The sequence below is a fragment of the Symphalangus syndactylus genome, chromosome 5, assembly GCF_028878055.3.
Source record: "Symphalangus syndactylus isolate Jambi chromosome 5, NHGRI_mSymSyn1-v2.1_pri, whole genome shotgun sequence".
In the NCBI taxonomy this organism is placed as follows: Eukaryota; Metazoa; Chordata; class Mammalia; order Primates; family Hylobatidae; genus Symphalangus; species Symphalangus syndactylus.
Genome location: NC_072427.2, coordinates 40,478,910 through 40,504,370, shown reverse-complemented (window position 1 = coordinate 40,504,370; position 25,461 = coordinate 40,478,910). Strand labels below are relative to the sequence as shown.

The following is a 25,461-nucleotide window of genomic DNA, read 5'->3' as shown; positions in this document are numbered from 1 at the left end:
GCATTTGTGTCGACTCCCAAATGCACCTCATTAATAGTTGCAAAGTCGTGGGAAATCAATTTAGTACTCAGATTGGAGTAAAGGAGGGAACTGAAAGTTCCTGAAGGATAGTTCACTCAAGCAGTCTAGGCCTGATTTAAAAAAATTTAAAAAGGCCAGGCACGCCTGTAATCCCAGCACTTTGGGAGGCTGAGGCGGGCAGATCACCTGAGGTCAGGAGTTCGAGAGCAGTCTGACCAACATGGTGAAACTCCATCTCTACTAAAAATACAAAAATGAGCCAGATGTGGTGGCATGCGCCGGTAGTTCCAGTTACTTGGGAGGCTGAGACAGGAGAATTGCTTGAACCCAGGAGGCAGAGGTTGCAGTGAGCCGAGATCGCGCCACTGCTCTCCTGCCTGGGTGACAGAGCGAGACTCCGTCTTGGGTGGGGAGGAATCCCTGCCCACCACAGTCTAGCAATTTTGTGAGAACAACACTATGTATTCCTCACTTGGGTGGATTCTGAGCCCCCAAGTCTCCCACCCCCACCCCCTTCCCATGTGTACTGTTCAAACAACTAAGGCTCTTCTTTCTCAAGAACAGTCTGAGAAATAGGCCCTAGCCACCTATTTGGCCTTGAATACCAAGTGTCCATCAGCTAGACGTTTATAATTCTTCCCTGAAGGTGATAATTAGCTCATTCATAAAGAACTGATTCTCAGCAGTCTCGCTCTCAAAGCGGGATTCTACCTGAATTTCTAGGGCCCCACCTGCTCTTTGGCTTTCCCGTCAGTCTCCGGGAGTCCCTCCCCAGTTCTCAGATACAATTTCATCTCTAAAAGTCCAGACTGAAAATCGCATCTGGGAGATATATTTTTACCTGAAAAATCAGCCAAGAAAATGTGGGATCTGGAAGTCTCTCTTGGAAAGAGGGGACAGAGGGGGGCTGAGCAGAGGGCGAAATCGTGCAGCTGACGCGGAGCTGGGGACCCCGAGCCTCAGAGCGAGGGGAGGCCGGGAGCAGCACCCCGGAACTGGCGCCTCACAGACGGCGCGGGGCGGCCGCCACGGTGGCGGGAAGGCCAAGCGCTGGCCCTGGGTTGTTCTTCACCCCTAACGCCTTCACCTGTAACCCCAACAAGCAACGAAAGGCAGCCCCGGGCCCTCGGCCTCCCCACTCACCCCGTGCCCATCGCCGGACACAGTCCGTCTGCATAAACTTTCCGTCCGCGCACCACAGCCGGAACTATAAGGCCGCGCGACAGAAGGGAATCCCGCACCGGCACTCCGCGCTGGGCGGGGCGGTCCTTGGAGAGCTTCAGGGTAGCCCGGGCAGGGTTCTGGCTCATCCCGGAGGGACGCCAGGGGGCGCGGCCTCTCTTCGCGGTGGCCAATCCGCTGCCATCCCTCTCCTTCCACAAATCCCCAACTTCTCTTGATCCTTGGCTGGGTTCCCCGCCATGTCTTTCTGCATTGCCCTGTATCTCTCCCCATTCTCGGGCTCTTTCCTTCCCCTTCTGCCCCACTGACCCACGGGCCTCACCTGGCCCGGTGACTCTGTGACTGCTTCACTCTTTTGTCCCCTCACTCCCCTGGGCCCCTTCGGTGCACAAGCCCAACCCTTCCTGCTATTTTCCTCGTCACTCTTCAGCCCCCTCTCTCATATCCTCTGAACCGGTTGACAGAATCCTCTGCCTGTTCTTTTTAAACTGCAATTCCTGAACTACAAATCCTGGCCGGGCGTGGTGGCTCAGGCCTGTAATCCCAGCACTTTGGGAGGCCAAGGTGGGCGGATCGCTTCAGGTCAGGAGTTTGGGACCAGCCTGGGCAACATGGTGAAACCCCTCTCTCTACTAAAATACAAAAATTAGCCGGGCATGGTAACGAGCGCCTGTAATCCCAGCTACTTGGGAGGCTAAGGCACGAGAATCTTGGGGGGAAAAAAACCCCAAAACTGTAATTCCTGGCTGAGGTATGCTTTGTATATCCTTCTTGGCTGACCTGAGCCCAATTTACCTCAAGACTTGGCCTCTTGGTCTCCTCAGCCCAAATGCTCACTTTATTCCCCTATCCCCTTTTTGAGGGAAGCAGAGGGCCTTCGTTCCCCTCACCCTGGACAAGGCATGCGTGCTCAGATTTCCTCATAAGGCAACATGGGCTCTTGCCTGTCACTCTGGCCGCCTGGTGTCTCCATTGTAGTCTGTGCCTCAGTGAGGTCCTTAAGAGGGCAAGAGGTGACTTTCTTTCTAACCATGTAGGGAGCCAGGGAATCCCGGCTAGAGATAGGCTTAGATGGATGTCAGCAGGCCCCTGGGTAGTTACGGTTCAAACAACAATGTGGAACCACGTAGGTTACAAAGTGAGTACAGAAAGGCCTCTAGAAGGCTGCAGGCATTTGCCTTTTTCTTTTAGCTGATAGGATGGGGCGAGATTAGGAGATGGGACGAGGAAGGAGGATGCTTTGAACTGAACAGACAAGTCTGTCTGACTTCTCACAGCTTGTTCTGTGGGAGAGTGTGGGGCCAGTTGCTTGTAGTTTTTTCCTGTCCCTGGGAATATCCCTGCCAGCACTGGGGCCCAGGGCCCTGCAGACTGCCCTATTTGCTTCAAAACTTCTTTCCCCAACCTGGCTGATCTCACCATGTCAAGATCTAGTTATGCTTGAGCAGGCATTGGGCTCCAGGTAAGTAAGGCTGCAGCCTGATAACTTAGTCATAATTTCTAATCTTGCCCTATTGGGAGGGATGTGGCCAAGAATGTGTGGGTAAGCAAATGTCTAGTTACCCCTAATGTGACAATGACTTAGCCATAGGGTTACTGTCCTCGTGGTAATTCTGGCTCAGTTGCAAGGTCTGATTCATTACCTTACCCAACCCTAAAGCTTAAGTTAGTTCGCTGATGGATGATCAAATCTTGTAACATAGTTCTTCTGAATAACAGGCTTTTGGGAGACTTGTAAAGCAAAAAATCAATATATTAAATTGATGATAAAAGGCACAGCTGCCAGGAGGACTGTGTTACTTAGGGCAACTAGTTTGTTTGTTTTTTTTTCCTCCTTAGTGGAATCCCATTACAAATCAGAAGGTTGTTCGGTAACTATAACATCAGAGAACATCAGCACAAAGGTTAGAAGGTTTTAAAGGAGGTGTCTTTCAAGCCATAGCTGGCTGATGAATTTCTTTTCCCCACTCAAGTGACCCTCAGCATTTGCGTGTTTCCACACACACATTAAAGGAAATCAATAGTTTCCTTTGCATAATCTTTCATTCCCTTTATTTTTTCCTGCCTTGAAACAGTGGACTGCTGTCCCAAAGGCTTTGAAAGACAGTGTTTGATCCCCAATCTGACAGAGGAAAGGTTAATGACAGAAAAACCATGGCTCTCACAGGGACTAGGTACTGGGGAGCTCAAAGGGAAGTCTAGATATCTAAATCTCCTAGAGCATGTGTTGAAAATGCAGATTCCCAGACCTTGCCAAGTGAAATGGAAATGAAATTTCATGACTTCATGCTTGAGAATCTTTGTTGTTAAGTTCCCAGGGTGATTTTGTCTGTGTGTGTGTGTGTGTGTGTGTGTGTGGTGACAGGGTCTTTGTCACCCAGGCTGGAGTGCAGTGGCATGGTCTTGGCTTCTTGCAGCCTTGACTTCCTGAATTTAAGCAATCCCCCCCGACCTCAACCTCCCGAGTAGCTGGGACTACAGGCATGTGCCACCATGCCTGGCTAATTTTTAAATTTTTTGTAGAGATGGGGGTCTCACTATGTTGCCCAGAGTGGTCTCGAACTCCTGAGTTCAAGCGATCCTCCCTCCTTGGCCTCCCAAAGTGCCAGGATTACAGGCATGAACCACTGCATTTGGCCCCAAGATGATTTTTCATCTACAGAGATAAGGGGTAGGGAATGAATAAGTGAAGAAAAGGCTGAGGGGTGGGGAAGAGCAGTGGGCCTACTTCTCTTTTGCATTCTTCCCTCTCTTCTCACACTCCCATGATGTCCTTTGCCCTGTATTTCCCTTCCTGCCCCTGTAGTCTGGAGACTCTTCACTCCCAAATCATACTTCCAAGCTCCAGCCCCTTCCTCTCATCATTTGCCCCTCCCTATTTCACTATTTTCACCAAAGCAGAAGTCAATCATAAATATGACCCCTCTGTCTTCTGAAAAAAAATTTTATTATGGAAATTTTCAAACATAGACAAAGATAGGGAGATTAGGATAATAAATCCCTGTGTGCCCTTCACCTAGTTTCTGCTGTCAATGCAATCCTCATCTTGTTTCATGTACACCCCTACCGACTTCTCCCCACGTATTATTTTGATGCAGATCCCTGATAGCATAACATTTTATCCAGGAATATTTCCTGATGTATCTTTAAAAGAGAACTTAAAAATATATAATTGCAATACCATTATCAAATTTAACATAATTAACAATAAATCCTTAATATCATCAAATATCTAATCAGCTTTCAAATATTCAGTTGTGTCATAAATATCATAAATTTTACTTTTTTACACTTTGGTTATTTGAATCAGGATCCAAGTAAGATCCAGATATTGAAATCCGTTGCTATATCTCAGAAGTCTCTTTTAATCCATAGGTTTCTCCCTCTTTTCCTTTGAAATGTATTTGGAAAACTGTGCTCCCCCTCCTTTTAAAATTGCTCTCAATCCTCTTTCAGTTTTTTCCAGAGCGTTTGAGAAAACCACAAAGCTTTTCTCTATTTTAAATAATGAAAAGACTCACTGAACAAAGAAAAGCTTTTACACATTTCCAATTCCAATTAACTTTGCCTCTGCTCTGAAAATAGGGTGAGCTTTATCCATTGCTGGATCCCCCAGGGTCTGGCATGTGATGGTGGATGTGCACTTGTGGAAAGAAGATAGGAGGGGAGTAAGAGAGGTTATTGGAAAAAAAAAGTCAAAGAGGAAAGCAGAGAAAACTTGGTAGATACTACATTTCTCCAAGAAAGTAGAAAGGAACTTCTTTCTTCCATACACTCTTTGCTTTGAAAAGTTCTATAAAGGCCTACAGTGTTGTCTCTCAGCGCTTTGGGAGGCAGAGGCAGGAGAATCGCTTGAGCCCAGCTGTTCGAGACTAGCCTAGGCAACATAGAAAGATCTTGTCTCTACAAAAATTAAAATTAACCAGGTGTGGTGGTGTGCACCTGTAATCCTAGCTACTCAGGAGGCTGAGGCAGGAGGATTGTTTGAGCCCAACAGTTCAAGGCTGCAGTGAGCTATGATTGTGCCACTGCACTCCAGCCAGGACAAGATCTGATCTCTAAAAACAAACAAACAAACAAAATGCTATAAAGTCTAAATTTTTAAAGGCCCCTCATGATCTGGGCCCTGACCCAGGCTCACCACTCACTCTCTTAAAACCTTGGTGGCATCTTTCAATGAAAAAGAAGATAAAGCCAAATAAAACTAGTTTTTGAAAAATTATAAAAAGTAATTTGTGAGGCTGGGAGGCTGGGCACAGTGGCTCACGCCTGTAATCCCAGCACTTTGGGAGGTTGAGGTGGGTAGATCACTTGAGGTCAGGTGTTCGAGACAAGCCTGACCAACATAGTGTAACCCTGTCTCTACTAAAAATACAAAAATTAGCCGGCTGTCATGGTGGGCACCTGTAGTCAGCTGCTCGGAAGGCTGAGGCATGAGAATCACCTGAACCCGGGAGGTGGAGGTTGCAGTGAACCAAGATCACACCACTGCACTCCAGCCTGGGCAACAGAGTAAGACCCTGTCTCAAAAAAAATTAATTTGTGTCTATGGATAAAAATTCAAAGTTAATTTTAATTTTTTTTATCATACATTAAGTTCTAGTGTACATGTGCGCAACGTGCAGGTTTGATACATAGGTATACGTGTGCCATGTTGGTTTGCTGCACCCATCGACTCATCATTTACATTAGTTATTTCTCCTAATGCTATCCCTCCCCCACCCCCCACCCCCGACAGGCCCCAGTGTTTGATGTTCCCCGCCCTGTATCCAAGTAATCTCATTGTTCAATTCCCACCTATCAGTGAGAACATGCGGTGTTTGGTTTTCTGTCCTTGAGATAGTTTGCTGAGAATCATCGTTTCCAGCTTCATCCATGTCCCTGCAAAGGACATAAACTCATCCTTTTTTATGGCTGTATAGTATTCCATGGTGTATTTGTGCCACATTTTCTTAATCCAGTCTATCATTGATGGACACTTGGGTTGGTTCCAAGTCTTTGCTATTGTGAATAGTGCCACAATAAACATACATGCACATGTGTCTTTATAGTAGCATGATTTATAATCCTTTGGGTATATACCCAGTAATGGGATTGCTGAGTCAAATGGTATTTCTACTTCTAGATCCTTGAGGAATCGTCACACTGTCTTCCACAATGGTTGAACTAATTTGCACTCCCACCAACAGTGTAAAAGCGTTCCTATTTCTCCACACCCTCTCCAGCATCTGTTGTTTCCTGACTTTTTAATGATCACCATTCTAACTGGCATGAGATAGTATCTCATTGTGGTTTTGATTCGCATTTCTCTGATGACCAGTGATGATGAGCATTTTTTCATGTGCCTCTTGGCTGCATAGATGTCTTCTTTTGAGAAGTGTCTGTTCATATCCTTTGCCCACTTTTTGATGGGGTTGTTTTTTTCTTGTAAATTCGTTTGAGTTCTTTGTAGATTCTGGATATTAGCCCTTTGTCAGATGGGTAGATTGCAAAAATTTTCTCCCATTCTATAGGTTGCCTGTTCACTCTGATGGTAGTTTCTTTTGCTGTGCAGAAGCTCTTTAGTTTAATTAGATCCCATTTGTCTATTTTGGCTTTTGTTGTCATTGCTTTTGGTGTTGTAGTCATGAAGTCCTTGGCCATGCCTATGTCCTGAATGGTATTGCCTAGGTTTTCTTCTAGGGTTTTTATGGTTTTAGGTCTAACATTTAAGTCTTTAATCCATCTTGAATTAATTTTTGTATAAGGTGTAAGGAAGGGATCCAGTTTCAGCTTTCTATGTATGGCTAGCCAGTTTCCTCAGCACCATTTATTAAATAGGGAATCCTTTCCCCATTTCTTGTTTTTCAGGTTTGTCAAAGATCAGATGGTTGTAGATGTGTGGTGTTATTTCTGAGACCTCTGTTCTGTTCCATTGATCTATATCTCTGTTTTGGTACCAGTACCATGCTGTTTTGGTTACTGTAGCCTTGTAGTATAGTTTGAAGTCAGATGGCGTGATGCCTCCAGCTTTGTTCTTTTTGCTTAGGATTGTCTTGGCTATGTGGGCTCTTTTTTGGTTCCATATGAACTTTAAAGTAGTTTTTTCCAGTTCTGTGAAGAAAGTCATTGGTAGCTTGCTGGGGATGGCATTGAATCTATAAATTACTTTGGGCAGTATGGCCATTTTCACGATATTGATTCTTCCTATCCATAAGCATGGAATATTCTTCCATTTGTTTGTATCTTCTTTTATTTCATTGAGCAGTGGCTTGTAGTTCTCCTTGAGGAGGTCCTTTACATCCCTTGTAAGTTGTATTCCTAGGTATTTTATTCTCTTTGTAGCAATTGTGAACGGGAGTTCACTCATGATTTGGCTCTGTTTGTCTGTTAATGGTGAATAGGAATGCTTGTGATTTTTCACATTGATTTTGTATCCTGAGACTTTGCTGAAGTTGCTTGTCAGCTTAAGGAGATTTTGGGCTGAGACAATGGGGTTTTCTAAATATACAATCATGTCATCTGCAAACAGGGACAATTTGATTTCCTCATTTCCTAATTGAATACCCTTTATTTCTTTGTCTTGCCTGATTGCCCTGGCCAGAACTTCCAACACTATGTGGAATAGGAGTGTTGAGAGTGGGCATCCTTGTGTTGTGCCGGTTTTCAAAGGGAATGCTTCCAGTTTTTGCCCATTCAGTATGATATTGGCTGTGGGTTTGTCATAAATACTTCTTTTACTAGAGACAGGGTCTTGCTATGTTGCCCAGGATGGTCTTGAACTCCTAGTCTCAAGCAATCCTCCCTTCTCAGCCTCCCAAAGTGCTGGGATTACAGGAGGGCACCACTGCATCAGGCAAAATTCAAAGTTTCAAAATAGATGAAGTGAAAAATAAGCATTTGCTTTCCTAGAAGCAACCATACATATCTCCCTGCCTCAAGTATGATTCTAGCCACTGGGTTGGAGAAGTGAAATATCAGAGTTGTTGTTTGTTTTTGTTTATTCTATATCTATTGGTGACAGAAGTATAGCCATTCTTACATATGCTTTGCAAAATTGTCTCTACATATGTATGTATATATGTGTATGTATATACATATTATGTATACTATATAATATAACATATATAATACTTTCTACCTAAATGCAACAATGTTATATATATAGTTCTGTATCTTGCTTTTATTGTTATTGATTTATTAATATATCTTGGGCATCACCTTCATTCCTTTTAACTGCTGTATATAATTGACTATTATAAAGATGTGCCATTATCATTTATGTAATCAGTTTCCTATTGACATTTAGATTTCAGTTTTTGCTACTACAAGCAAAGCTGGAAAGGGCCTGGTAGACTAATATAGGGGCTTTTTCTCCAATTGAGATGGGAAGCCACTGGAAATTCTGGAATATAGGAGGGACATTATCTGATCTACAGTTTAACAAGGTCACTTGGGCTGCTATACTGGATTTACACATCTTCACCGGTATCTTTGTTGGCACTGGGTGTTATTTAAATTTCTTACTCTTTGTCAGCTTATAGGGAAAAAAGGTATCTTGCTGTGCCTCAATCATCATGCGTTTGTAAAGTCAGATTTGACATGGGAGTTTTATTTAGTGGGCTGTTTCTCTTACTTTGATGGGGGTTATGAATAGTGCTGGGACTGTGTGGTTTCCTGCTTGGCCACACTGAAGTCCTCTGAAATCACCTCTCTGACCTTTTCTGTAGGCCTCTGGCCCCTCCAGAAGGGCACTTGACTGTAAGGATGAAATCTTGTCTCTGAGCTGCACTCAGTGTGAAGTGCCACCACCTGCATCTCCCTGTCTCAGGTATGGTTCTAGCCACTGGCTTGGAAAGATGTGTCATAGGATGTTTGGGGACTTATTTTGTTGTTTTCCACCAGTAACAACTGTACAGCCATTTTTAATCCTATAAACAATATAATATGCACAAATAAAACAGTATAAACAAAAGGTCTTAGGCCGTGACATTGTACAGTTTGGACAGATCAAAGTGCTTTTCCACAGATTCTCTCGCTGTTACTCTAACAGCAGTTCCATGAGGAAGCTTGTCTTTCCTGGTTTCATAAATGAGGAACCTGAGAATGAGAGACCTTAGGCTTGCTCCTCATCAGACTTGTTACTTTATTAGAGGTTACAAAGCAGTACCTGTAGGTTAAATTCAGCCCTCAGACTCATTTGTTTGCTTCCTAATATTTTTAAATTGTTTGACATTGGAATACCTATTGGTGGGTCATTTATTCTCTGTCCAGACATAGCCCCCAGCACGCTCCAGTTACTTAGAAAATGATTAATGTAACTTAATTTTATCTACCCAGGACCTAAAGCCATTAAAATTTGCAACCCATCAATGCTTGCTGTCTGCCAGATTAAAAAAAAAAAAGAAATAAAATTTGCGACCCTTTCAAATCTTGTCTACTTTCTACTGTACAACTGTAGAGTTGGTTGCAACTCCTGATGTAGGCCCGGAAATAAACCAGCCTTAGCCACAAACCCTCCACATCAGATGAAAAGTCTCGTTCCCTCTTCTTTCTGTTTTAATAAAAGTTAGGAAAGGCCTAGAGCTTTGGAGGGCAAGGGAAGGCAGGCTTGCTGTCCTGCCAAACCTCTAAGATCCGCCTTCCTCACCCCCTTATTTTATCGTGAGGGTCAGAGCCAGATCTACCCCATCTGTTCTTCCATCCTGTTCCAGGGGAGGGTATAAAATGAGGCAATTTTTTATTTTTTTTTATATATATATTTTTTATTTTTTATTTATTTTTTTTTTTGAGACAGTCTCGCTCTGTCGCCCGGGCTGGAGTGCAGTGGCGCAATCTCGGCTCACTGCAAGCTCCGCCTCCCGGGTTCACGCCATTCTCCTGCCTCAGCCTCCGAGTAGCTGGGACTACAGGCGCCCGCCACCGCGCCCGGCTAATTTTTTGTATTTTTTTAGTAGAGACGGGGTTTCACCGTGGTCTCGATCTCCTGACCTCGTGATCCGCCCGCCTCGGCCTCCCAAAGTGCTGGGATTACAAGCGTGAGCCACCGCGCCCGGCCAAAATGAGGCAATTTTTTAGAGCAAAGCAGATCAGCTTCCCCTTCTCAGTGGCGCTGGCCATTCTCCAGCCATTTGCTCTCAAAAGCTTTTTGAGTGGGCATTCTCCTCTCCATCCATGTGTAGCTCAGGGGCCCCATCTCTGAGCATCTTCCTCACTGGGTTATGCTTTTTATATTTAATAGATATATAAAATAAATTTAATAAATATATTTATAATATAAATAAATAAATTTAATAAATATATTTATAATATAAATAAATAAATTAAATAAATATATTTATAATATAAATAAATAAATTAAATAAATATATTTATAATATAAATAAATAAATTAAATAAATATATTTAATAAATAAATAAATTAAATAAATATATTTAATAAATAAATAAATTAAATAAATATATTTAATAAATAAATAAATTAAATAAATATATTTAATAATAAATATATTTATTAAATAAATATATTTATTAAATATATTTATTAAATAAATATATTTAATAAATATATTTAATAAATATATTATTAAATAAATATATTTAATAAATATATTTAATAAATAAATATATTTAATAAATATATTTAATAAATAATATATTTATAATATAAACAAATATATTTAATAAATATATTTATAATATAAACAAATATATTTATAAATATGTTTATAATATAAACAAATATATTTATAAATATATTTATGATATAAACAAATATATTTATATTATAAATATATTTAATAAATATTTATAATATAAATATATTTATTAAATAAATATATTTATAATATAAATTTAATAAATAAATATATTTATAATATAAATAAATATATTTAATAAATAACTTTATTTATAATATTAATAAACTTATTTATTTATTAAATACATTCATTGCTTGCCAGGCACTGTTCTGGGCTCTGGGGATTCAGTGGTGAATAAGACAGGCAAGTTCCCTGTCTTCTTGGAGTTCACCCACCAGTAAGAGTTGCACACATTAATCAGGTGATTGCACAAATAAATACACAGTAGAGTGCTGTAACAGTGAAATGCATGGAGACCTGCTGACCCCTCTAACACAATCTGATTGTGATACCTAAAAGCAGAAAAACAACAATAGTACCCGGCACTGTTAATATGTTTTACAAATTAATTAATCCCCACAACAACCCTATCAAACAGGTAATGTCATTATCATCCTCATTTTACAGGATGAGAGGTTTACAGCCACTGAGAAGTTAAATAACTTGTCCAAACTCACATGGCTAGTACAGAGGATGCTCCCATTCTTGGTTGAGCAGCCAAATTTCCTGCTGAATTTCAAAATGTGCCAGAATCCCATGATAATAAGACAGAAGAAACTGGATTTACCCCCAGCAGGTAGGATTTAGGTTAGACACCAGGAAGAACTCGTTGGCAACATTTATGAACATATGAGAGAAAGGAATCACTTTTCTGAGGATTTCCTTCTCCCCTGAATTTTTTATATTGAATAAACAACATTGTAAAAATAGAGGAATTATTTCAGAAAAAAAGATCACTCATCTTACTGTGTGAATTATGTTCCTTTTTTCATCTTTCTGGGCCAGATTGAGACTGTGTTACACAGTGGCATGAAAAGGGAAAGAACTAGATTTGGTTCTGCCCACAGCATTATAAAGGCAAGGACATGTAACTAGCAGACCTCAGGCCCTGATCCCAGGCTTCCAACATCCAGAGTGACCCCAGCATACTCAGAGATGAAGCCAGCTCTTCCACAGTGGGTGGGCCCTTCTGTGGGCTTCAGCAGAGGGAGCTCATGACCTTCTTACTGTTCCAGGCCACTCAAGGTGAAGCAGGGCAGAGGTGAGGCTGTGAGGATTAACTGCTATTTCAGATGAAAGTAACCCAAAGCAGCATGCACCCAGGAAAGGGAGGAAACAGGAAAGGGAGAAAGGGGCAGTCAGTAAATATCAGGCTGAGTTAGCTGAATGATTGAAAGGGCTTCCAGATCAATGGTTAGGATCACAAGATCCCCACTACCTTACCCTACTCCCACTTTGATCAGCTCCAGGTCATGGGCTGGAGGCGCAGGGGGCTCAGGGCGCCAACTCCTCAGGTATCTTGGGATGTCCCAGCCTGCTCTGGGAAGATCCATTAGTGCCCTCTACACCAAGGATTTCCTTTAGGCCTAATAAAATAGATTTCATGTATGAATTGCTTTGAAGTTTGCTTGGTGTTTTCTCTATAATCTTTGTTTTTTATTTTGATTCTCACATTCCCCTTACAGATAGGTAGGACAGGTATTATTATCCCCACATTTACTTTTAGATTACATTAGAATCACACAGCAGCAAGTCGAGCCTAATGCTAACTGAGGTCTTCTGATCTCTTAAGCCCCAGTCACTTTCCCTTGGTTTTCTCAGAGCGCCTTCTGAATCTTTCCAAAACTTTCCACCATCTAAGCATGGAAACCCTAGACCACCTCTCATTCTCATAGCTTAGAAATAAGTTTGAGAAATCTCCCCAGTTCCTCCAGTGACTTTGTGGGCCCACAGGGAGCCCATCTGTGTCCCTGGTGGAAGGCCCACTTTCTCAGGCTTGGTCAGGTGCACTGGGACCCAGAACTTGTGCAATGCCCTGATAAGCTTCTTAGAGGAGGTGGGTATTAGCCAAGATCGGATATTCTTCCCCTGAGCTGCCCTTCACACCCGACCCTGCCTTGAATTACGATTCCATAGGAGAGCTGGGGGCAGGAGAATGGGGTGGGTGTTCCCTGCTGTCCAGCTTCAGACCCACTCTTTGAGATATTGGATTCTGACAAGTTTCCAGAGCTGAGAAGACAGCCAGATGTCAAGGTCTGAAGGTAAATGATGTAATTAGGTAGGAGGGATCAGCTGGGGTGCCAGGTCAGCTCTGTTACATAACACAGGAATATTAGAAAGAGAGAGGCCCTCTGAAATTTCTGTTGGGGATACGAGTGGGCTTGCTGCAAAGTGTTGAGTTCATGGCAAGGATCGGGGGGCTGCAGGGAGATAGTGGAAAGAAAATTATAGAAATCAGGGACATAGAAGGAAGTTCACTTATTCCTACCTCTCCTTTTGCGTGTCCCTCTCCTGCTTTTTAAGACAAGTACCTTTGCATCTCCGATTATTGTGACATGCAAGAAAGAAAGGGGAGTTAGGAGGCTCATCTGCTTGGCTACTCACTAGCTGTGTGATGTTAAGCAAGTCATATCTCCTCTCTGGACCTCTGTGTTTTCATATCTCAGACGAGGAGTTGTACCAGACAGATTCCATGGGTTACTCAGTTCACTTCTAATATATCATATGCAAAACCAATCATTTCCAGTTATTGTTTTGTAGTAGTTTGTGGACATTAATTAGAGATTTAATAAATACTTACTTGGGCTGGGCCTCAATGCCCTTCTTTATAAAATGAAGATTCTTTGAGGGCTTTCATGTTCTTCCCTCCTTCATTCTTGTATAAAACTAACCTTTCTGTTCAGTGCTTTTCTTTTTTTTTTTTTTCTTTGAGACAGAGTCTTGCTCTGTTGCCCAGGCTGGAGTGCAATGGCACAATCTTGACTCACTGCAACCTCTGCCTGCCAGGTTCAAGCAATTCTCCTGTCTCAGCCTCCTGTGTACCTGGGATTACAGGCTTGCACCACCACACCTGGCTAACTTTTGTATTTTTAGTAGAGATGGGGTTTCACCATGTTGGCCAGGCTGGTCTTGAAGTCCTGACCTCAAGTGATCCGCCTGCCTCCCAAAGTGCTGGGATTCCAGGCGTGAGCCACCGTGCTCGGCCTGTTCAATGCTTTTCATGTGTTTTTACTCACTCAACATTCCTGTGACAGTGTTATTATTCATATTCTAATTTAATTTAAATTAAATTTAAAATATAACATGCACATGATAAAAAGGTTAAACTAACAGAATATACAGTGAAAATAAGTCGCCTTCTGACTTTTGATCCTCAGTTTCCCTTCCCCAGATGTCCTTCCAGATATTATCTTTGCATAACCAATATATATGTTATCATGCCCATTTCACAGATGAGGCACCAAGGCTCAGCCTGTCTAGGATGACACAGCTGGTAAGCAGCAGAACAGGGAGTCTAGGCTTTCAACTCCATTCCGCATGATCCTCCCACCATGCCATATTCTCTGGGAAGCTCTATAACATTAACTTTTAAGCTTTGCCCACTCTGGATGGTGGAATTGTTTTAAGTCAGTCCAAAAAAATACATGGAGCCTTAATGTCCCTGGCAATGCCCTCCACTGCTGCCTCTTTTTGTCTATAGCTTAAAGCCATATCTCCCTACCTCCTTCCTGCCTTTGATAAGGTGAGACCTGTGGCCTGACACCAGCTATGGATGACTGAGCTCCCAAGATCTTAGGCTTGGACCTGAAGAGTACTGGCAGATCTTTTGCTGAGAGCCCAGGGAGGACTTGGTAGACTCCATAGAGCACTCAGGCTCCAGCTCAGGAACCTGGGCTGCTGGCATGCCTACATAGTACAGAGGACCCCTAGGCACTCTTTCTCTTAAGAGTAGGCATTTTTCTCTGGAGCAGGGGGCAGGAGTAGTTTACTCTTGCAAAGACCCCATGCATGATACTTTTGTGTTCCTGGGGCTTCTATTATCACTTTTTTCTGTATGAGGGTGTTATGGATCCCAGATCTCCTCTTAGTGGTAAATAATCTCTTTTTTTACCCACCTAGGTTTGTGGATACCCCCTGGCTGGGCTTCATGGAGAAATCTTCTCTGATCACCAACCTGAATCCCAGAGTAGCCTCCATCTTAGGACAGAATGAGAGGCCTTCTGTAACCAGATACAACTGGCCAGCATGGGGAAATTGATCAGGATGGGGCCGCAAGAGAGGTGGTTACTCCGGACAAAGCGGCTTCATTGGAGTCGCCTCCTCTTCTTACTGGGAATGTTGATCATCGGTTCTACCTATCAGCACCTTAGGAGACCCCGGGGCCTTTCCTCATTGTGGGCAGCAGTCTCATCTCATCAGCCTATAAAACTGGCCAGTCGGGACCTCCCCAGTGAAGAGATGATGATGGTGCGCAGCAACCCTTCAAAACCTAGCTCCGAAAAGGGGGGTAAGATGCTGGTACCCCAAGCCTCAGTGGGCAGTGATGAAGCAACACTGAGCATGACAGTGGAGAATATCCCCAGTATGCCTAAAAGAACAGCCAAGATGATCCCAACAACAACCAACAATAATTACAGCCCAACCGCAGCAGGTACAGAAAGAAGGAAGGAAGACACCCCAACATCCAGTAGAACACTGACTTACTACACCTCAACTTCAAGCAGACAAATAGTAAAAAAGTATATCCCAACATCCAGGGGAGAAATGAAGAGCTACAGCCCAACTCAAGTCAGGGAAAAGGTGAAGTATACTCCTTCCCCACGTGGTAGAAGAGTAGGCACTTACGCTCCATCCACATTCATGACAATGGAAACAAGCCATGCGATCACCCCCAGGACAACAGTGAAGGATAGTGACATTACAGCAACCTATAAAATACTGGAAACCAACTCTCTTAAGAGAATAATGGAGGAAACCACCCCAACCACTCTCAAGGGAATGTTCGTTAGCACCCCAACTTTTCTGACACATGAGGTAGAAACAAACGTCTTGATTTCTCCAAGGAGCGTCGTGGAAAAAAACAACCTGTCTCCCCCCAGAAGAGTGGAAAGTAACAGCTCAGCCCATCCCTGGGGGTTAGTGGGAAAGAACAACCTGAAGACTCCCCAGGGAACAGTCCTGGTGCATACCCCAGCCACCTCTGAGGGGCAGGTGACAATAAGCACCATGACAGGCAGCAGCCCAGCAGAAACCAAAGCCTTCACTGCTGCCTGGAGTCTTAGGAATCCCTCACCCAGGACCAGTGTATCAGCCATCGGAACAGCCCCAGCCACAGTCTGGAGGCTGGCAAAGAAACCTTCCACAGCACCCAGCACCTCAACAACCCCCACGGTCAGGGCAAAGCTGACCACGCAGGTCCATCACTGTGTGGTTGTGAAGCCAACCCCAGCCATGCCCACCACTCCCTCCCCAAGCCTCACAACGGCCCTGTTCCCAGAGGAGCTCAGTCCCAGTCCTTCAGTGCTGCCTCCCAGCTTGCCAGACCTCCACCCCAAGGGAGAGTACCCCCCAGATCTGTTCAGTGTGGAGGAGCGGCGGCAGGGCTGGGTGGTCCTGCACATTTTTGGCATGATGTATGTGTTTGTGGCCTTGGCCATTGTTTGCGACGAGTACTTTGTTCCAGCCCTGGGTGTCATCACAGACAAGCTGCAGATCTCTGAGGATGTGGCAGGCGCCACATTCATGGCTGCTGGAGGCTCTGCTCCTGAGCTCTTCACCTCCCTCATCGGTGTCTTCATTTCCCACAGCAATGTGGGCATCGGTACCATTGTGGGCTCTGCTGTGTTCAACATTCTCTTTGTCATTGGCACTTGTTCCCTCTTCTCCCGAGAGATCCTCAACCTCACCTGGTGGCCCTTATTCCGTGATGTCTCCTTCTACATCCTTGACCTGATAATGCTCATCCTCTTCTTCCTGGACAGCCTCATTGCCTGGTGGGAGAGCCTGCTGCTGCTGCTGGCTTATGCCTTCTATGTGTTCACCATGAAGTGGAACAAGCATATCGAGGTCTGGGTGAAGGAGCAGCTCAGCAGGAGGCCAGCAGCCAAGGTCATGGCCTTAGGAGACCTCAGCAAGGTAAGGACAAATTGGCTCAGGCTTCTCTAGCCCCTTTGAGATGAAAGGATGTGGTGAAGCCAGGACCTGAAGAGAAGGTGCTGGATCAGACCTCAAGAGATGAATGCTCTGGTTCTCTTTCTATTTATTCAACATTTATAGAGTACCTATTCTCTGCCAGGTACTGTGCTGGGGCCTTTGTAAGCATGACATTGGCTTAACCCCTAATCACCCTATAAACTAGTTATATTATGATCCCCATTTGCAGGAGAGGAAACGGAAGCCCAAAGAAGTTAAACCGCATGTTCAAGGTCACACAGCAAGTAGGCAGTGGAGCCAAGATTTGAACTTGGGTTGGTGTGACCAGGTGTTTGGAAATGACATTTGAGTTGGGCTTTGGACAATGTCCAAGAAGATGCCAGGCGAGGAAAAATGATAATCTCTTCCATATGCATGGCGTTCACGGTTTAGCTAGCACCCTCATTTTCATTTAATCCCGTTAGTTCACATTCCAGACGTGGAGGGGCTGATGGCTTGGATGGCGTCTGAGAAGGGGGAGGGTTTTATATTTTTGTTTTGTTCTGAAAATATTAGAGAAGATGGGAGCTCTACTCACCCACTGATAAGCTAGCCCTGGGGGCAGAGCCCCTCTCTCTGTGCCCACTGGAGACCAGACACCAGGAGCACCAATCCTGGGGCTTTCTCCTGACCTATAAGTTCCTTTCCAAGAACTTCTCTGCCCGCTTGAGGGACCTTCCTGTTAAATTCATTGGATGATTCAATAACCTGGAAGATGATTAATTGCAGAATGATCTCTGAAAATTCATTCCAAAATTTTTTGGGTTTTTTGGGTTGGGAGTAACTGGGACTACAGGCACATACCACCACACCCAGATCATTCCAAGTTTTTTGTTCCTTGAGACTCTAAAGTGAGGGTACCTTAGGGAACACAGATGCCACTTCTCTCCTGCTCCTAAAGGGTGAGTTTGGGTAAGGGTTGGCTCACAGCCTGCCTATTCCAGGTCTCAGAGAAGCCGCTGGTGTGGGCAGAATTTTGCATGCAGAGTGGAAGGACTTAGCTACTAATCCAGAGCAGTTTTGATGAGTGAGCAGGATGGAGACCAAACTCAGCAATGTGTCTGTGAGATATATGAGGCAAGGGAGATTAAATGCACTTCCTTTAGACTTTTTAGATAAAATGTTGTTCTGGCCAAAGCATGGAACAGAGAGCCAGGAAACCTGGGTTCTAATCTGATTCTGCCCTAATGAATTGTGTGACCATAGACAGGTCCTTTGCTCTCTCTAGGAGAAATGACAGAGTCTAACTAATCACTGAAAGGTCCTGTCTAACTCTAACATTCTATGATAATGTCCTGTGTCCAAGTGAGTTCAGTTCTGTCAGGACCCAACGCAGTAGTTATTTGTCTGATCTGGTCAACTGAGCTTCTATTGTATCATTTGCAGGTGGTCCAAAAAGGAAATATCCTGCCCAGGGTCATACAGCCAACGGGTATCAGAGCTGGAACAGGAACCCAGTCTCCTAACTCCCCATTCGGTGTTATTTCCCACCAGACTGTCCTCCGTGAAGCCAAAGGCTTCAAAAAGAAAGAGAGGCTTAGAGCATTACAGAATTTAATACAAAGAAACAGAAACCTCCCTCCTAATGCAGTTCTTAGGGCAGGCCTTGCTAAGTTCTCAGGGGTGGCCATGAAGTCCTGGTATTCTCCTCTGAAGAAAATGCCTAATGCTTTGGTGTACAACAGGCCAGCAGTTTCCAAAGTGCCTCTGACTTGCTTCCTAGTCCCTCATAGTAATTCTGCTTCTCTTTAGACTCTACAAACTCTGAACTTTCCATTTGATCAGAGCTAGACCATCAAAGCAAAGCTTGCAGGACAAATGAAGCATAATCATGATTTCAAAGGAGAACACATAACCTACTGAAGTGACTCTTCAAGGGCTTTAGTAGCAACTCCTTGCCAACTAGTAAGCACAGTGATGATTACATCCCTGTTCTTATTTGTCGAAATAGATCCAGTATGAATTTTTTTAAAGAGATAGGGTCTTGTTCTGTTGCCCAGGCTGGAGTGCACTGGTGTACTCATAGCTCACTGCAGCCTAGAACTCCTGGGCTCAAGCAATCCCCACCTCAGCCTCCCTAGTAGCTGGGACTATAGGCATGTGCTACCATGCCCAGCTAATTTTTAATATTTTGTAGAGATGGGGACCTCACCATGTTGCCCAGGCTGGTCTCAAACTCCTGGTCTTAAGTGACCCTCCCACATCAGCTTCCCAAATTGCTGAAGTTACAGTCATGAACCACCACACCTGGCCCCTTTAGCATTTTTTAAATGTCATCACCCCTTCAAGGATGCTTATTTCCCTTTAACCAGATCATAAGTCTGGTCACATCAGGCTTATCACTGCTACTAAGTGGGGAAATAATTTTTGTACCTCCTAAAGGGCCAAGCCCAGTGTCTTATTCTTAGAAGAAGTTCCATAAGTATTTAGTTCAGTTTCCTCAGGTAATCCTAAAAGTTCCAGAACTCTAGTTTAGTGAGACAGAGGAGTCAGGGGTTGAGAATCTTGCTTACGGAGAGCCTATTCCATACATATATTATCTTAACAATTTCTCATAAAACCGTACAAGGAATAGATTACCTTCATCTTGCAGGTGAGGAAACTGAGGCTCAGAGAGGACAATTAACTAAGCCAAAATTACACAGCTACTTGGTGATCCTTATAATTGATCATGAATCACAATATCTGAGTTTTAAGCCAGGTTCCATTGCTGACTATTCCTGTTTCCCTGGGCAAGTCAATGCAATACAACAAACCATTATTATTAAGTTAAATGAAAGCCAGTGTGGGAAATAAAAAGATTGTATCCAGTAGAAGGGACAAGCCTAGAGAAAGTTAACTGCAATGAAGTGAACCCTGTGCAAAGCGCTGCGAAGCCACTTTGCTTTTCAAACAGGTCTTAGGTTGCTCATCTGTAAAGTGAATGGATGAGCTAAGTAGAAGTTGGCAAACTTTTTCTGTAAAGGGCCAGACAGTAAATATTTTAGGATTTGCAAGCCATATAGTCTCTGTCAAAGCTACTGAACTCTGTCCTTGTAGTGTGAAAGCAGCTACAGATAATAAATAAACTAATTGGAATGGCCACGTGGTATTTTACTAAGAGCAACATACTTCCAAGTATTCTTCTTCCTGAGCAACTTGGAAACATACAGTCAGCAGAGAACAATCCATTTTATCACTGGATATTCACCCACCTGATAGCTGTTGAGTTTCTGAGCTGGAGGATCTTTCACTTTACTGTTTATTCTGCCCTGAGTATCTAGAATCAGGATAAAGGTGTTTTAGGAGTGATTCTAATCAGAATTTACTTAAGAATATTTCCAGAAAAAAATAAAGGACTTAGTATCGGACATAGACATATAGTAAGTATTTTAGAATCTCACTTTTGACACTGGCTGAAAAAAATTCAAAGCTAAAAATATTTTGGACAACATTGTCAGATTGACATATATTGGTTTGAGGATGCCTTTTATGACCCCAATAAGGAAATGGTAAATGTTTGCATAGTTATCAACACAGTCTAACTCTGAACACAGGCTGTCTCTCTGAAACTTAGTTTTCAAGTATACTTGGTTTTGAAGCTCTCAGTGTATTTGTTCTGGCCAAAAATGATAAATCTCTGACCTGCCTTGACCATGCATAGTCACAGAAAGCCAACAGACAGAAAAGCGGAGGCGCTAGGCTGGCTGAAAAGCCTTATTGGTATTTGAAGGACAGCAGGGGCCCTTCTTTATATTTGACTAGATAAGCCAGGAAGCACCAGCCATCTGCCTGAGGTGTATGATTAGCAAGACAGTCCTGTGGAAAGCCAATGGCAAAAAGGGATGCAAAGCAGAGAAAAGAGCCTAATTGGGGCTACTTTGGAAGCTCCATACTCACACTGTTCCCTCTAGAATACTCCTGGGGAAAAGTCTGCCATTCTCTCCTAAATGCTCTGGGGGCTATTTTCATCCTGGAAGGACTTTTTAATTTATTTTTGAGACAAGGTCTTGCTCTGTTGCCCAGGCTGGAGTGCAGTGGCGCAAGCACGACTCACTACAGCCTTGACCTCCCAGACTCAGGCAATCTCCCTCCTCAGCCTCCTGAGTAGTTGGGACTACATGTGCATGCCACCACACCCAGCTAATTTCAAAAACTTTTTGTAGAGAAGGTGGGGGCGGTGGGGAGGATATGGGGGTGTGTCTCACTATGTTACTCAGGCTGGTCTCAAACTCCTGGCTTCAAGCAATCCTCTCACCTTGACTTCCCAAAGTGCTGGGATTACAGGTGTGAGCCACCACACCTGGTCCCTGGCAGGATTTTAAAAATTATACCAATCAACAAGACCTCAAGCAGACAAACCTGCTGCCTGTTTAGGGGCTGGTCCTCCCCTTTCTTATCAGGGTTGGCATTTATCCTAAGGGCTTCTATCAGTGACCTGCAGAGCCAGCTACCTGCTTTGGACGCAAGGGGCTGTGTGCAGGAAGCAGCCACCGAGGCCCCCCCGCCTCTGTGGGTCCTGCCCACACTAGATTCCAGGGAACTCACTGTGCTGCCAAAGGGCCCACCGTAGCCTGGGCTGAGGGGTTCCCTTCTTCGACTCTTTGAATAATAATCAGCTTCCCTCTAATTGTCAGGAAAAGATGGTAAGAATAGAATGCTCAATTTTAGGGTTTGTCTTCATAAAATTTTCTTAATCTTTTGGCCAGGTGCGGTGGCTCACACCTGTAATCCCAGCACTTTGGGAGGCCGAGGTGGGTGGATCACTTGAGGCCAGGAGTTCAAGACCAGCCTGGCCAACATGGTGAAACCTCATCTCTACTAAAAATACAAAAATTTGCCGGGCGTGGTGGCACGCGCCTGTAATTGCAGTTTCTCGGGAGGCTGAGGCAGGAGAATTGCTGGAACCCAGGAGGCAGAGGTTGCAGTGAGCTGAGATCATGCCACTGCACTCTGGCCTGGGCAACAGAGCAAGACTCTGTCTCAAAACAAAACAAAACCAAAACCTAACCACAATATTAAAAAAAAAAACGTTAAGCTTTCAATGTTCACCTACCAGTGGGTGCCAGCAGATGACAAAATGGATGCATAAGAAACAAACAAATATTAACAGAAAAACTCAAACATCTGATCACATCTAGTTTAACAGTTTGTTGTTTTCATGGATATGTGTAAGCTTGTAGTTGAGATTTTGCATGCATTCATACAACCCAGTAATATTTTCTCCTAGTGCATATGATGGGATTCAATATGAAATTAGATATTCATGGTGTTCTACAAAGAACAGCATAATTTCTAGATGCTCTGCTCCCTGAATTAATTGTAAATATGCAACCAACAGAATTTTTTTTAGTGTGGGGGAGTGGACATATGGATGATAAACAAATAAAATAAACTAAGATGTTAATTTCAGCATATGACAAGTGCTGTAAAGGAAATAAACAGGGCATGTGATAGAGAGTGATTGTAAATAATAGTGGGCCCCCTTTAGTGAGGGAGAGTTGGGGAGGTCTCTTGGAGGAGAATTTCAAGTAGAGATCTGCAGAATGAGAAGGGAAACCACCCCATCGCCAGTGACAAGAATTCCTGGAAGAGGGAACAGCATTTGCAAAAGCTCAGAGCTGGGAAAGAGAGCTTGGCACATTAGAGGAAAGAATAAAGGCCAGTGTGGTTAGTGAGTAATAGGGAGAGGGGTACAGAATACCACTGGAGAAGAGGGTGGGAGCTATTAGTTTGGTGCAAAAGTAATCGTGTTTTTTGCCATTACTTTCGCTTTTAATGGCAAAAACCGCAATTACTTTTGCACCAATCTAATACTCCATGCAGGGCCCTCTGCATCAGATACAGAGTTTGGATTTTATTTTATTTTTATTTTTGAGACAGAGTCTCGCTCTGTCGCCAGGCGTGGAGTGCAGTGGCACGATCTTGGCTCACTGCAACCTCTACCTCCCAGGTTCAAGCAATTCTGCCTCAGCCTCCAGGCACACGCCACCACACCCAGCTAATTTTTGTATTTTTAGTAGAGACGGGGTTTCACCATGTTGGCCAGGATGGTCTCAGTCTCTTGACCTTGTGATCTGTCCGCCTCGGCCTCCCAAAGTGCTGGGATTACAGGTGTGAGCCATCGCGCCCAGCCCGGATTTTATTTCGAGCTCAACAGGGGAATGAAGTAATGAGAGTCCTCCCTAGCTGCTGAGTAGAGAATGAATTGTAGGTGTGCAAGAGTGGAAGCAGGCAGTCCAGTTAGGAGGCTGTGGTGGCCTGTTTATATGTATTTGTGAATGTTTTAAGACAGAATCATCTGGACTTGGTGTGAAGTGGATATGGAGGGTGAGAGAATCAGGAAAATCAAGGATGCTGCTGATCTTTTTGGCTTGAGCAGCAGGGTGGATGGTAGTGCCATCCACTGAGAAAGAAGAGTAAGTTTAGGGAGACTCAAGAGTTCCCACTTTGGAATAGTGAGTTTGGGTGCTTAGGTCACTTCCAAGTGGGTATATCTTGGAGGCAGTGGAACAAATGAGTCTGAAGCCCAGGAACAAAGTCTGGGCTGGAAACAGAAAATTATGAATCACCAACGAATGTATGGTAATTAAAATCAAGAACTGGCTGATGCTACTCTGAAAGACAGATAGTCTGGGAGTAATCCCTCAAGAACCCCAACATTCATTGAGCAGACATTCATTGAACATCTTTGTATGAGGCCTGTGATAGGTCTGGCATATGGTGATAAATAAAGCACAGTTCCAGCTCTCAAGGAGCTTAGTCTAATGGAGGAGGTGGAGTTAATCTAGGTTTTGTGGGGCCTGATACTCACTAAGAAAAAGAATATAAAAATGTTGCCACAAAATTAGGTGCAAGCCTTGGAAGGGATTTGTGTAGGAGAGTGACGAGCCCTGAAGCTTAAGCTTCATCATCTCCATGGTAAATCCTTCTCAGCGGGAAAGACAGATAAGTAAAGCAGTAGTTTACACTATCATGTGTAATGCTATACTTACAGCACAGGTAAGTGCTGAGGGATTTAGTACTGCAGAGAGCCAACATCTCAACAGACCAGAGGGTCAGGGAAGGCTTCCTAGGGGAGGGGATACTTAGCTGAATCTTGAAGGACAAGCAGGAATTCACTGACTATACAAGGGCTAGGGAGTCTCGTAGCAATGTGCAAAAACCAGAGAAATGAGAGGGCAAGAAGAGACTGTAGCCACCAGCTGCATACAGCTGTTGAGCCCTGGAAACGCAGCTAGTCAGATTCGTGATGTGCTATGAGTTTAATATATACACTGGGTTTCAAAGGCTTGGTCTGAAAAAATGGATGTAAAACACCCCAATATTTGTAATATTAATTACATGTTGAAATTATATTTCAGGAATATCAGGTTAAAGTGTGTTATTAAAATTAATTTCACAGCAGGGCACAGTGCCTCATGCCTGTAATTCCAGCACTTTGGGAGGCTGAGGTGGGTGGATCATCTGAGGTCAGGAGTTTGAGACCAGCCTGGTCAACATGGTGAAAGCTCGTCTCTACTAAAAATACAAAAATTAGCCGGGCGTGACGGCAGGTGCCTGTAATCCCAGCTACCCAGGAGGCTGAGGCAGGAGAATCACTTAAACCTGGGAGGCAGAGGTTGCGGTGAGCCAAGATCTTGCCACTGCACTTCAGCCTGGGTGACAGAGTGAGACTCCGTCCCAAAAAATAAAAAAATTAATTTCACTTGTTTCCTTTACTTTTAAAAAATGTGGCTACTAAAAAATTAAAATTACATATATGGCTTGCATTATATTTCTATTGGGCAATACTGGACAGCAAGTACGCAGGAGGCTGTGCTAAGTTAAGAAGTTTAGACTCTTACTGGATGAGAGTGGGGCTCCCAGTGTGTTGGGAGGGACATGATATGCTTTGCTCAGAAACCCACTCTGGCTGAGGGGTGGTGAATGTGCTGGAAGAGGAACGGATCAGAAGTCAGGAGGCTGTGCAGGACTGTAGGCAGGAGAGTGCAGAGACAAAGTGAAATGTGAGAACTCTCAGGAACGAGGTCTGACAGCTAATTGGATGTGGGCTGTGAGGGAGAGGGAGGAATTTGGGTAGACTTCTGGGTTTCCAGGATAGACAAATGGAGTGGATTGGGGTGCAATACTGTATTCAGTGAAGGGCTAAAGTGAAGTGTGCTCTACCTGAGAGAAGCTGAGTGAAGGCAGGGCTCGGATAAGGGATTCAATAAATATTTGTTGAATGAATGTTAAAAAAAAATTTAAGACTAACGTGTGGTTCAGGAAATGTGTTATGGATGGTCGAGAAGAGGAATTGCTGTATCAGTGGGAAATAGCAAATGGAGGTCAGGAGGACAAGCCCACGAGGGGCTACCATGGTTTGCCACCTGAAGTTCCTATAAACAGCTGCAAAGGATCCCATTGCTCATCCTCGGCAAGAGGCATGAAGACATCCTCTTCTGTTACCTCAGCCTCTTGCTAA

At 43.8% G+C, this 25,461-nt stretch overlaps 2 protein-coding genes across 24 annotated transcripts in view; one reads left to right on the top strand and one right to left on the bottom strand.

Annotated features, from left to right (window-relative positions):
• The window catches only part of INTS14 (integrator complex subunit 14), a 32,828-nt gene extending 31,362 nt beyond the window's left edge, over positions 1-1,466 (bottom strand). For 2 of the 17 annotated variants that reach the window (XM_063638924.1, XM_063638927.1), the window contains exon 1: positions 863-1,213. Coding sequence is in view for 1 of the 17 variants with exons in the window: in XM_055278105.2 (XP_055134080.1) it covers positions 753-815 (63 nt within the window). In the remaining 16 variants the exon portion in view is untranslated. Of the gene's footprint in view, positions 1-752 lie in introns of all 17 variants that reach the window. The other 15 variants (XM_063638922.1, XM_063638920.1, XM_055278110.2 and 12 more) reach the window with 14 other exon arrangements.
• Positions 1,257-25,461, top strand: part of SLC24A1 (solute carrier family 24 member 1) — a 44,957-nt gene continuing 20,752 nt past the window's right edge. For 5 of the 7 annotated variants that reach the window (XM_063638899.1, XM_063638896.1, XM_063638898.1 and 2 more), the window contains exons 1-3: positions 1,257-2,665; positions 8,913-9,013; positions 14,943-16,958. In XM_063638899.1, coding sequence (XP_063494969.1) covers positions 15,069-16,958 — 1,890 coding nt within the window. In that variant the 5' untranslated portion in view covers positions 1,257-2,665; positions 8,913-9,013; positions 14,943-15,068. Of the gene's footprint in view, positions 2,666-8,912; positions 9,014-14,275; positions 14,317-14,942; positions 16,959-25,461 lie in introns of those variants that run through there. The other 2 variants (XM_055278095.2, XM_063638900.1) reach the window with 2 other exon arrangements.